This window comes from Mustela nigripes, chromosome X (assembly GCF_022355385.1).
Source record: "Mustela nigripes isolate SB6536 chromosome X, MUSNIG.SB6536, whole genome shotgun sequence".
Taxonomy (NCBI): domain Eukaryota; kingdom Metazoa; phylum Chordata; class Mammalia; order Carnivora; family Mustelidae; genus Mustela; species Mustela nigripes.
Genome location: NC_081575.1, coordinates 111,659,209 through 111,672,535, shown reverse-complemented (window position 1 = coordinate 111,672,535; position 13,327 = coordinate 111,659,209). Strand labels below are relative to the sequence as shown.

Here is a 13,327-nt window from a genome sequence, read left to right as displayed (position 1 = left end):
AAAAAAAAAAAAAAAAAGGAAGGAAGGAAGGAAGGAAGAAAGAAAGAAAACCTACCAAGAAATAGAATTAATGACTACCATAAAGGAAGGGAGGGAATAGGATGGAGAAGAGAGGAACGGAAGTGGATTTCTAAAAATCAGTGGTTCTGGGTGGGGGCTATTTTGCCCGTGCCCCCAGAGGATGTTTGGCTGGATTTTTTTTTTTTTTAAGATTTTATTTATTTATTTATTTGACAGAGATCACAAGTAGGCAGAGAGAGAGGAGGAAGCAGGCTCCCCGCTGAGCAGAGAGCAAGACCCTGGGATCATGACCTGAGCTGAAGGCAGAGGCTTTAACCCACTGAGCCACCCAGGCGCTCCTTGGCTGGAATTTTTAAGCATCACAATTGGGGGTTGGGAGGAGTGTACTACTGACATCTAGTGGGTAAAGGCCAAGGATGTTCCTGAATATTCTACAGGGCACAAGATAGCCCCCACCACGAAGAATAATCCAGCCCAAAATGCCAATAGTGCAAACTGTGTATCTAATGACGGACCTGTATTTAGAATACATAAAGAACTCTTACAGCCTAATAATACAAAGACAAATAACCCAGGTTAAAAACAGGCCAGGGACCTGAATAGACATTTCCCGAAAGATGATATACAAGAGGCCAATAAGCCCGTGCAAGGATGCTCTGTATCCTCAGGCCTCATGGAAATGCAAATCAAAGCCACAAGGAGATACAACTTCACGCCCAACTGGGATGGCTAGAATCGAAAGACAGATAATCATGGGGCATCTGGCTGGCTTGGTCGGTAGAGCACACAACTATTAATCCAGGGGTTCTAAGTTCGAGCCCCATGTGGAATGTAGAGATTACTTAAAAACAAAATCTTAAAAAAAGAGAGAGAGACAGTAACAAGTGTGAGGAAGGTGAAGAAACCGGGACCCTCATACAGGGCTGGCAGGAAGAAAAGGTGTTATATTGGGACAGTTCCTCACGAGTCTAAATATACTGTCACCATATGACTTACAATTTCACTCCTAGGTGTAATAGATGAAATGAAAACATGTCTGCACCACAACCTGTATACCAATGGTCACAGCAGCATTATTCCTAGTAGTCAAAAAGTAGAAATAACCCAAATGTCATCAATGGATGGATGGATTGCTAAAATGTGTTGTGTTCATCTAATGGAACATTATTCAGCAATAAAAAGAAACAAGGTACGGATAGACACTGTAACACAGACAGACCTTGACAACATTATACTAAGCGAGAGGAGTCCGTCACAGAAGGCCACATAGACATGAAATGCCCAGAACAGGCAAATCCACAGAGACCCAAAACAGATTAATGGCTATCTCGAGCTGGGGGTGACAGTAGGTTGGGGATATCAGCTAAGGGGTGTGACATTTCTTTTGAGGTAATGAGAATGGTCCAAAATGGATTATGGTGATGGTTGCACCCATCTGTCAATATGCTCAAGGTCATTGTAATTATCTCTCAAAATAACAATGTTTAAAAAAAAGTGATCATGGGGTTGGGGGGGCACCTGGGTGGCTCACTGGGTTAAGCAACTGCCTTTGGCTCAGGTCATGATCTCAGGGTCCCGGATCGTGCCCCATATCGGGCTCCCTGCTCAGCAGGGAGTCTGCTTCTCCGTCTCCCTCTCCCTCAGCTCATGCTCACACACGCACATGTTCTCTCTCTCTCTCGCTCACTCCCTCTCTCAAATAAATAAAATCTTTAAAAAAAAAAAAAAAAAGTGATCACAGGACACATCTGGCTCAGCAGGAAGAGCATGCAACTCTTAATCTTGAGGTCATGAGTTTGAGCCCCACATTGGTTGTAGGCATTACTCAAAATAAATAATAAATAAACTTTTAAAAAAGCAATCACAGTGGTGAGGTGTGCAGTCTGACAGAGATGGGCATGAGGCACAGAAGGCAGAGGCAAGGAAAGACCAGAGGTCAGGATAGGCTTCCCAGGATGAATAGGAAGTTGTCCGTCATCGGATCTGGTTGACTTTTTTAATTAAATTCTTCACTGGTTTTATTGAGATTCCAAGGGAAGGGAGGTCGAAGGATGGGGACCAGCTCAGGTATACGGAATATCAGGATACATCGAGATAGCCATCGTTCAGGGGCACCTGGGTGGCTCAGTGGGTTAAAGCCTCTGCCTTCAGCTCAGGTCATGATCCCAGGGTCCTGGGATCGAGTCCCGCATCGGGCTCTCTGCTCAGCGGGAAGCCTGTTTCCTCCTCCTCTCTCTCTCTGCCTGCCTCTCTGCCTACTTGTGATCTCTGTCTGTCAAATAAATAAATAAAATAAAATAAAATTTAAAAAAAGAAAAGAAAAGAAAAACACCGTTCAGATTGTCCAAACATAAACCCCGTGCATGGGAGGGACAGGAACACCTCGACTTGAATTCCAGTAGTCCCCATTATCCATGGTTTCATATTGTCGGAGGGTCAGTCTAGCTGCTAGTCCCCTCACTTCGTCGCACCACAGGCATTTGATCAGCCCACAGCAGCACAAGAAGGGGGAGCCCAGCACAATAAGACATTTTGAGAGATGGTGAGAGACCACACTCTCCTAACTTTTATTACAGCACAAAATTATAACTGCCCTATTTTATTATTAGCTATTGTTCATCTTATTGTGCCTCATTTATGAATTAAGCTCTACCATAGGTGTTGGGGGGGAGGAAAAATAGAGTATATATTAGGGTTGCATACCATCCTGTTTCAGGCATTCACTGGGGGTCTTGGCATGTCTTCCCCACGGACGAGGAGGACTAGTGTAGCAAAGCCGCAGGTGACAGAGCACAGTGGCCTTCAGTCCTAGCCAAAAAACTTGGACTGAATATTTTATAGGAAAAATAATCAGTGAAAGCTGGGAAGCACCAAAAGAAATCAGTCCAGGACTGTGTTTCTTCAAGGCACAGCTGATAAGAGGGACTATGGAGAGCAGAGCCATTTGATATAAAAATAATAGCAGCAGTAGTGATAATAATAATAAAATCATATCTAACTTAAAACGTCCTGATGTGGTAAGGACAGCATAATGATAATAAAAACAATATCCCTTTATGCGTTTTGGCCAGACCCAGAAACAAAATGACCATGACCGACCCCAGAAAGATGAACAAGCCACTTACCACAGGAACACGGGCATTTGGCTCAAATTCTGTGGAATCAGCATCTAAAGATGAAGAAATGAGGTCAATAATTCACCAGTATTGCTGAAAAATATGTTAAGTAATAAGGATTTTTTTAATAAAGGGTTACTAGCAAGTAGCAGGCCTACCTCTCAAGTTGAGGCAGTTTCTTGCAAACTCTATCACTGCTAGCTGCATGCCGAGGCAAACTCCTATTTGAAAAAGCATATACATAAAGCAAACGAGCAGCTTGTGTATTACTTCCTATTTCCTGGTCTTTCCTTAGAAAGCAGGCTCGGACAGAGCAACACTGCCTGCCGGGTTCGCTCCTGTGCCCTCTGCACTCAGAGCATGTGTGGCAGAGGCAGGAGGCCACCCGGACTTGAGGAAGAAGGAATTCGAGGTCAGAAAGGGGCAAGAAAAGACAGGGCAAGGTCCCAAAGGCAAATCCGCCTCCTCCCAAATTTTCCTCTAACTCGAGACATGTGAGAGGGACGCGGGGCTGGCCCAGAGCACCTGATTCCGCCCAAGGAGGTCTACCGACACCCCAGCTCAAGAGGGAGACTTGACACTCCCTCTTCTCAGAGGGCAGCCTGAGGCTGGCCAGTGGGCTGGGATCTAAGCGGCGGGAAGTGGGCGCCAGGTGCCGGGCGCAGAACAGGCCTATACGGTCCCTGCGGGAACAGCAGCAGCTGGGGGAAGCCGGCATCTGCACGGCGGGCTCGGGCAGGCTGGCGAGCAGGGAAGGCAGGTGCGGGACGGAACGGAACAGACAGCCCGATGAGGAGGAAAACAAACACCTGCGTAGCCCCCAGCCGGCTGCGACAGCGATGGGCCCTTCACCCATCTCCACATCCAGCAATCCTCTCCACTCAACAAACGCCAAGGAGCATTCCAGATGTTTTTATAGACTTATCTAAGGTATGCAAGGGACTCATCAGAGAAGGGCAACCAGTATACTTGGCCCGAAACTGCTGAGTGCTTTAAGGGGGAGGAAGTTCAGAAAGTTCCAAATGGCTAAGACATAAAGAGACGCTGCGTCAAACAGAAAGCTCAAGAGTTGCAAACTATCTAACTACCCCTGCTGCTCTTTAAATAAAGTCTTTTAAAAAAATAAATAAATAAAATTTGAACAAAGACATTAAAAAGACTTGGCTCCACCAAATTTTAGCAGAGCTCTTCCTGTGACGTAGGATGGTCTCTTCTAGCTGGAAGCGGTGAAAAGATGAATTTGGGTGAAAACGGTATACACAGCAGCTTCTCTCAGCCTCTTGCTACCCAACCAGAACGGTGCTAAGTTCTCCCAGGCCAACAGCCTTTTCTACAAAGGGCCAGACAGTAAAGATTTTATGCTTTGCAGGCTGTAGGCCTTGAACTCGGCCACTGCACCATAAAAGCAACCACATTCCATATGTAAACACATTGGTGTGCTTTATTCCAGTAAAATCTTATTTACAAAAACAGGACAGAGTTTGCTGGCCCCCATGGCAGACTGTTTGGCACTTGAATATTCAAATCTGAGTTCACACCTTTCCTGTTAACACATTCTATGAAATGTTACCCCTACTACTTACTAGATATCAACAATCTAAAAAAGTCATCGTTAGGATGCATAATCTTGAGTTTTACCCAGGAAAGGGATCTTCTTTGCCCGTGCCCAGGAAATGGCCTGGAGTTTCCCCAACGTTCCTCGGATTCCGAAGCCTCCAGGCACAAGAACACCACTGCAATCAACATAACACAAGGGTGAACTTGACATTATTTTTCTTTTTAAAACTCTGATTTTCAGGGGTAACTGGGTGGCTCAGTGGGTTAAAGCCTCTGCCTTCAGCTCAGGTCATGATCCCTCTGCTTCTCCTGCTGACCTCTCTACTCTCATGCTCTCTCTCTCTCTCTCAAATAAATAAAATCTTAAAAAAAAAAAAAAAAAAGTTAAGATCTCTTACATAATCAGAGAGAGTTAAAACTGGTAAAATCAGCCTAAAATTTCAATTGCTAATTAAATAGTGGCACATGAAAGTCTCCTGGCTAACAGACACTTCAGAGACCTTTTAGGCAAACACTCATTGGAGAAGACAAGAGTTCAAGGACTAACTGGGAGAGTCATTCTACCCTCACAATACCGTGTTGCCCCCCAAAGTTCTGTCGATTACTTATAAAATAAAACCTACAGTCAAATGATGTAAAAAAGAATATATAACCAAGAAGGAAGAGTTGCGTCCTTGTACTTTAACTGTGCATATGTAAGATCCATTTCTGTATCTTTCAGTAGAATCAACCCCCTTTCTCCCTAATACCGGATCCCCATCATCCCCCAAAATAAAACCCATTTTCACTGCACATGCCACAAAACATGAACGCGGCACATTTCAAAGGACATGAGGGGACGATGCAGCGTGACCACCCTTAATGACCACAAGTATGACAGACTACCTTTCAAAAATGCATAAAAATTAGGAATTGGGGTCAATCAGATCGTTATGGGAAAAGCACAATGGCATTCTCCTAACTGGTATGGGCAGTCCTCGGCACTCACTCAGCTTTGCATAGCTTCTGCCAAGCCTCATGGAATTTCACAGGGTCCTCAGTTTCGGTGGTCTGTTCTAGATCAATGGAATCTATGTACTAGAAAAAAAAGAAAGAAAGAAAGAAAGAAAGAAAGAAAGAAAGAAAGAAAGAAAGAAATATATCCAATAGATTAAAAACACACTTAAGAAAAATAGATACTTAAAAAAAAAAATTAGATACTCGAAAATACTGGAGGCATCTAACACTATGACCCAACTCTCGCAAACACTATAACGGTCACTGAGGATAGAAAAGCACAGTCTCGTCTTGGGGCTCGTGCAGTCTTCCAGGAAGACTACAGAACCCAATACCCAGGCACGCACACCATAGCATGTCAGTGGCCACGATGGGCAAAGAGAACGCTGTGGAAATAAGTGGGAGCCACACTTAATCTAGACGGAGACACTACAGGGAAGACGGGAAGAAGCGCCGAGGGGGAGGCCTCTGGAGAGGTGATGCCCGAGCAGCTCAGCCCTCGAGGAGGAGCCTGGGTGTGCGCTTCGGGAGGCCGGCAGGAAGGTGTGTGGGACGCGCAGGGAGGAGGGACGCAAAGAGGAACCAGACAATGGGGCGGTCACTCGGGGGCCCTCAAAACACACTCCACCCAGGGAGAGAAGTTTACACTTGAAGCCACTAGAAAGTCTTAAAGAACAGAGAGAACAGAGAGAGAGAGAGAGATTTTAGAAGGATCACAGCGCTTTGAGGTGAAAAAATGGAGCGAAGAGAGCACAGCAGGCCGGAGGCTGCTACAGGAAGCCAGGCGAGGGAAGCAAAAGTGGTCTTTCGCACAGAAGCGAAGTGGTCTAAAAACAATATGACGAGACCATAACTCAAATAGGACTTCGCAGAAGCGAATGTCAACTAATTCTGTCAACTGGAAAATTCATGTAGGACGACTCCTAGGTAGGTAACAGTCCCTATAGAACTATATTATTTTAGTATTTATTCTGTAAAAATTACTTTCTGACCATATTAACATACAAACTTGTAAAGGCTTTATAAAATTGGTAATCTAACAATTTTTCTACTGCTCTTTTCTTTTCCCTACGAGGGGCTTGGGGACTCGGAGGATCGGGAAGAACAGGAAGTGAAGTGTTCCTTGGAAAGCCACAGATACGGAAGCGATTACGGACGTGCCTGAGTGGCTCGGTCAGTTACGCGTCAGGCTCTTGATTTCGGCTCAGGTCATGATCTCAGGGTCATGAGATCCAGCACCACGTCCAGCTCCCTGCTCAGCGCGGAGCCTGCTGGAGATTCTCCCTCTTTCTCTCCCTCTGCCCCTTCTCCTGTGCTCTCTACCTCTCAAAAATAAATAAATAAATCTTTTTTTTTTTTTTTTTTAAAGTGATTAGGACAAGAGGAGGCTAGAAACATGAGAGAAAAGTCAGATGGGTCCTAAGTTGGAAGTTATTGAATTTCTTAGATGCATACATGTATCTTTTTGCGCATTATATAAATACTTCACCACTTAAATCAAGATCGTAAGGCTTGGGGTGCCTGGGTGGCTCAGTGGGTTAAGCCTCGGCCTTCGGCTCAGGTCATGGTCCCAGGGTCCTGGGATCGAGCCCCGCATCTCTCTGCTCAGCGGGGAGCCTGCTTCCCTTCCCCTCTCTCTCTCTGCCTGCCTCTCTGCCTACTTGTGATCTCTGTCTGTCAAATAAATAAATTAAATCTTTAAAAAAGATAAAAGGAATATCATTAAATATAACATAGATACATATGTCTAGAAAGCTATGCATCAAACTGGGAACAACAGGTACAGCAGAGAAGCAGGGTTTCAGGGAGGAGGGATCTCCCACTTTCTGCATTTTAGATGATGCTTTGTTTAAATTTCCTACACTGAACATGCACTACTTCTGTATGTAACAAAGACAAAGTCTAGACTCAAGCTATATATATGAAGTTCCCCAGACTTCATCGCATACACCTTTCCCCTTTGCTGACTTCTCTCTGTATCCTCTCAGTGGATTAAATCTTAGCCACAAGTTGGGCTATACACTCAGTACTGTGAGTCCTGGTGACATCAATCCCGGCGGAAGTCTTGGGGATCCTTCAACACAACGCGAGATACCACAGTGAATGACTGAACTATGCGGAAGACCAGCAAGGGCTCACCATCAGGTTCAATTTGTGGTTGATGGCCAAGGCTGAATGTTCCAGGGCTTTGAACACGGAGGCGTAGCAGTCCCTGAGTTTGGTGTATTTGCCAACCAAGGCTATGGAGCATGTTTTCTGCAACCTTTCATACCTGAGATGAAAGACCAGCTTAAGGGTTATATGCATGTAATATAACATCACAAATATAATGACAGCCACTGTTCTTATCTCAAGGCACCTCTTAAAACCTGAAGGGCAGTCGAGCCTCGAACTTGATGTACTTGACTCAAATCCCCACTCCACTCCACCCCTGTGGAATGAAAATCTGAGTGCCAACAGATTGCAAAATCATAAGCAACCCCAATGTTGGCTTACATAAGCAGGCAGAGACATAAATCCACGGAAATTGTATCAGAGAAACAGTTAAAACCATTAAAAGTAAAAAAGCTCTCCCCATCTCATAAAAATGAGCTGTCCTTAAACTCATTTATAAGGTGACACTGTATAAGAAAAATGCATTCTGAATGTCAACAGGAAACATTTCAATATTAACTTTATAAGGTGACGTTATATAAGAAAATGCATTCAAACTGTCTACATTAAAAACGGTTACAGTTCCAGCAGGCCCACAAAGGAAGGTTATTCATGGCATGTCTGAAGAATGGCACTAAGATAACTATTTAAAATATTACAAGCCATTTACATCATTTTTATGAGAAAATTCCATTCCACCTAAGATGTTCAATCACATTTTACCACTAAAGACACAATGTTTACTGTTGCTTTTGTTAGGAACACTGTACAACGAACATGAAAATTGTCCGGTCTGGTCCTATGTATGTAGAAACGTCATCTTGGGGCTGAAGATGTTTTAGGGCCTGGAAGCAAACCCTTCCCCAAATACCTTAGAACAGAAAGGTTGCCGTGAGCGGGAACATTCCTCGCTCACAGGAGAAAAATGCAGAAGCGGCTAAGAAGTTCAAACTGACAGTAAAGGTGACTTCCGAGGAAGGTGACTGAAGAACCTCAGAGAAGTTAAACTGCTAAACCGAATTTTACGTCACTCGGGAGACTGCGTGGCTGCACAGGCTCCCCCTCATCCCTACATAAAGGACACTGGTGACAAAGCAAGTTGGTATCAAGGCAAGATTCCAATGCAATGTCAGAGGGAAGCGCTGTCCACGCCAGGTTTGGGCCTGGGGAACTGGTGGTCACAACCACGTTTGAGCACATCTGCTGGAATGAGCCCTTCTCCCTTATTTTCACGCCGCCATGGAAGGGAGGATGGCCCAGGGGCAAGGGCTGCCATCCAGGAAGGTTATGTATCCTGAGCGCACTCCCCTTGTGCTCTCTTCACTCTCGGGGCCTGCACGTGAGGCTCACGTGGCCCTGTCTGGACCAGCCAAGCTCTCACCTGCCCTGGACCTAACTCCAGGCCCACTTTGCAGGCCCACTCCACACGCAGGTCCCCGGGGAGGTGAGCTGTCTCCACTTTGTCTGGGGTCCCAGAAGAGCTCTGCCATCCAATTCAACCAGGGACCCCTGGCCTCTGGACAGCACTGGATCTCCATGAACAAGGCTCCCCTTTGACCCCTGCTTGCTGCCTTGTATCTCTCTACAGGCTGTACTGAAGGGACAGTACCTACCATCATTACCAATAAACCCACAACACCACTAGAAACCGATGCTCAATATTCCTTTTGCTTAAAGACTGTGGTGAGCTGAATGGTGGCCCCCAAAACCTATGTCCTCCAGAACCTGTGGATGTGACCATATCTGGAAGAAGGGTCTTTGCAGATACAATTAAGTTAAGACAAGCATCCTTATACAAGGTTGGGGGGGGGGGGGGGGGGGAGAGAGAGAGAGAGAGAAGTAGAGAAGTGGAGAGACACAGAGAAGGCCATGTAATGACAGAGGCAGAAAGTGGGCTCCCTTGGAGCCTCTGGAAGAAACCAATCCTGCCGATGCCTTGCTTTTGAACTTCGGACCTTCACAACTGATAGTTTATGCCACCCAGTTGGTAGTCACTTGTTCCAGCAGCCAAGAAACTGACATGAAGAGCAGACACTGGCTTTTAAAAGCACAGCACCTCGGAGTATAATTTAGAGCAATTTCCAATAAAAGGAGTTACAGACTAAAATTTCTAATGCTTAAAGAGGATCAGCCCCAAGCTACTCAGAAAATTCCCCCAAAGCTACTAATTCCTTAAGCATTCTGGAGGGCTGGAGCTTAACTGTATCATCATACAAGACAGTACTCAAGTTCAGAAACTGCACTTTGGCCCTGATTTTACTTGTCCCAGAGATTCAAAGACACTTTTTTAAATTTGTAAGTGAAAGGGCAAGAACACTTCAATCTACTGATCATCTACCAAAGTGAGTGATTTCGTCACCTTCAAACCACTTTAATTATTGTTACCAACCTCAGTAACCAATACTCAGCGCCCAATGCGAGATTAAGGTCTTACGTGTTTTCTCTCATCATTATCACAATGTGGGTACTAGTTATATATGGGTGCCAGAGAGGTTAAGTAATCTACCCAAACGCACACAGCTAGTGAGAGGAGAAGCTGGGATCTCAATCCAGAGTGCCTGATGCCAGAGCTTACCTTTTTTTTTCCAATTGAAATACAAGTGACAAATAACATTATATTAGGTTCAGGGATACAACATAGTGATTCAGTGTTTCTATGTATCACAAAACGATCACCACAATAAGTCTAATTAACATCCATCACCACACAGTTACAATTTTTTTTTCTTATGATGAGAACTTTCAAGATCTACTCCTTAGGAACACCAGAGCCGACGTTTCTCACCGCTGTCCACTACCTAAGCAACACAAAAAAGCCAGGCAGTCAGGACTTTATGGAGTGATGCCTTGTCTACATTTAGTCAAAGAAAATAGGTGACAGGGATTTAATTTCCACATGAACTTCCAAGGAGACAAGCCTTGTTGAAATTAATATCATTGTCTGAAAGCTAGAACCTGTCTGAGGTTTTAATAACAATGCTGCCAGTTAATAACTCCAGGATGGAGCAATAATGACAGAGCCTAAACCTCTCATTTAAAAGGGATTTACTTTAGGAAATGTTAGCCAAGTCTTTAAAAACAAGCAAAACAGGGGCACCTAGCTGGCTCAGCTGGAAGACCTCGTGACTCTTGATTTCAGGGTCCTTGAGTCTGATCCCCACATTGGGTGTAGATACGACTAAAAAATATATAAACAAACTTAAAAACAAAAAAAAACAAGCAAAACAAACCAAAAAATCTGTGACATTTAAACCCATTTAAAATGTTTGGAAACTGAGAAATCAATCAATCTGTCAAAAAGCTTCCAGATTTTGAAAGAAAAAAAAAAATCATTCCAGAATCCAAATTCCTTCTATTCACTTTCATTTAAGTAGGACAAAATCAAAAGCCCCAGAAATCTTCAAAGAATACAGCAAAACACTCTACCAAAGTATTAAAGCTTTAGATAAATCCATACCAAAACATATACATACAGAAAGCTGAATGTGGCATAGGTATCCTTTAAGGTATGTCTCAATCCTACCCCCAAACCCAAGAATTATTATTAAAGATTACATCAATAATTCCTTTCACGTACCTGTCAGCCATATTTCTCCACTTGAAAAGCAAATGACTTGCAGAATCACCAATGGGCAGATCCAATCTCTCCTTAAAATATTTAACAATGCCTTGTTCCTCCAAAAGCACAGGCACTCGATATGTGGACGAAACATCATGGATACATATGACCTGTTTAATGATGATAAAACACCATATTTAAATGGAACACCTCAAATATGCCACAAGAAGGAGTTCAAGAATGAGCCAAAAATCAAGAGACATGTAAGTTTATTTATACTGAAGAAAACCAAGAGCCCAGTGACCCAAACAAGAGGCAGAATTAACACAAGCTTACTTTGATCTAATTATAAAACTCTTTGAACACATTATTCCAATTCTGGAAACATGGATGCCATGATAGAATCAATTTTATATATATATATATATATATGGTCTTTGTTCTCAATTCCTGGCACAAAGCTTCAAAACCCTTTGGAAATTCCTGAGTGACAGGTGCATCTTTGTTATGCCAATGAGGCGACTCCTGGTGGCCCCTAGATGGCTTCAGGATGGGAGGTGGTCACGAGAAAACCCAAGCAGGATTGGAAACTTTCAGCCCCCTGACCTCCAGGGATAATAAGGGGGCTGGAAAATGAGTTTGACCTTGAGCTTGGGATCCTCCCATGCTTTGCCCTGTATATCTCTTTATCCAGCTGTTCCTCCACACTCTTTATAATCAAATTGCTGGTAATAAGTATGACATTTTCCTGAGTTCCATGAATCATTCTAGAGAATTATTGAACCTGAGGGGGTTATGGGAAGCCCCAAATCTGTAGTCAGCCAGGCAGAAGTGTCGGTGGCTCAGGGACACTGGAAACTTGTGGCTGGTGACTGAAGTGGGGGGCCGTCTTGTAAAGAACTCCGCCCTCAGTGTGCGGAACCCCACTCCAAGTGGTTAGTGTCACAGCTGAACTGCAGGACCCCAGCTGGTATCCGAGAATGGGTATTGACACATGGATGCTTTATGGGTCAATACCTAAGACACATGGCCCAAGGCATCATCTAAGTCCAAGCTAAAGCAGTAACATTGAATATGTGCATTGTGTCTTCTCAATGTGGTTGTGTGGCTCGTGTGTGTGTGTGCGCTCGTGTGTGTTCATTTGTTGCTGTTGCTACTGCTGTCTACTCTCTTCCCTTGGATAAATTTTCAAGCACACACTGAACCCAGTCAAAGCAATTAGTACACCTGTTTGAACGGCGCCTTCCAAGGTGGTACGGTTGTTTTTCACACTTACCCTAACGAGCTCTCACCGCTGTCTCGAGTATATCTAAGGGGCCACCGGCAGGCATTTAAGGATCTGCCACATTCTCAATCAATGCCAAGAAATATTCTGCTCATTCTGTGTGTTCAGTTCTTCCCAAAGCTATAGCTAAATCCACTCCAAAGTTCCTAAGCTGTTTGCACATCACCAACTTGATACCTAGGACCACTGCACCTCACTTGTGCATTCACTGAAGCAATTCGAAGTGCCAAGATGCCACTGACGTAAGCTCCAGCTCCGCTACTAATTACAACTAAATCTCTGGGCAGCCCAAACTCCCATGCTGGAAGACGTGGCATGTGGAACTCTACTCATTTATGCTCCGGTCCAGAGAGAGATTTTTTTTCAAATGTCATGGTAACAACCACATCCAGAGAGATGCCTCTGACCCTCCATTCCTTCCACAGGAAACCAGAGAAAAAGATCTTTAAATGCCAGTTCACTAGGAACCAAGAAATGGGAGCGTTAACTCACATCAGAAAAAAAGATGTGCTGAAAAATGGCTAATAAACTAGCCTGTGGGCTGCTCGGATAGAATTTTTCGTAACTATCGTTCTATCGAAAACAGGCTTTGGGGGCGCCTGGGTGGCTCAGTCTTTAAGCGTCTGCCTTTGGCTTAGG

At 44.3% G+C, this 13,327-nt stretch overlaps 1 protein-coding gene across 2 annotated transcripts in view; it reads right to left on the bottom strand.

Moving 5' to 3' along the window:
- The window catches only part of CTPS2 (CTP synthase 2), a 99,873-nt gene that overhangs the window by 58,543 nt on the left and 28,003 nt on the right, over positions 1–13,327 (bottom strand). For both annotated transcript variants that reach the window (XM_059384849.1, XM_059384850.1), the window contains exons 8-13: positions 11,422–11,573; positions 7,830–7,962; positions 5,683–5,771; positions 4,776–4,870; positions 3,296–3,358; positions 3,147–3,190 (exon numbers count right to left, since the gene is read on the bottom strand). In XM_059384849.1, the coding sequence (XP_059240832.1) occupies positions 3,147–3,190; positions 3,296–3,358; positions 4,776–4,870; positions 5,683–5,771; positions 7,830–7,962; positions 11,422–11,573 (576 nt within the window). The remainder of the gene's footprint in view (positions 1–3,146; positions 3,191–3,295; positions 3,359–4,775; positions 4,871–5,682; positions 5,772–7,829; positions 7,963–11,421; positions 11,574–13,327) is intronic.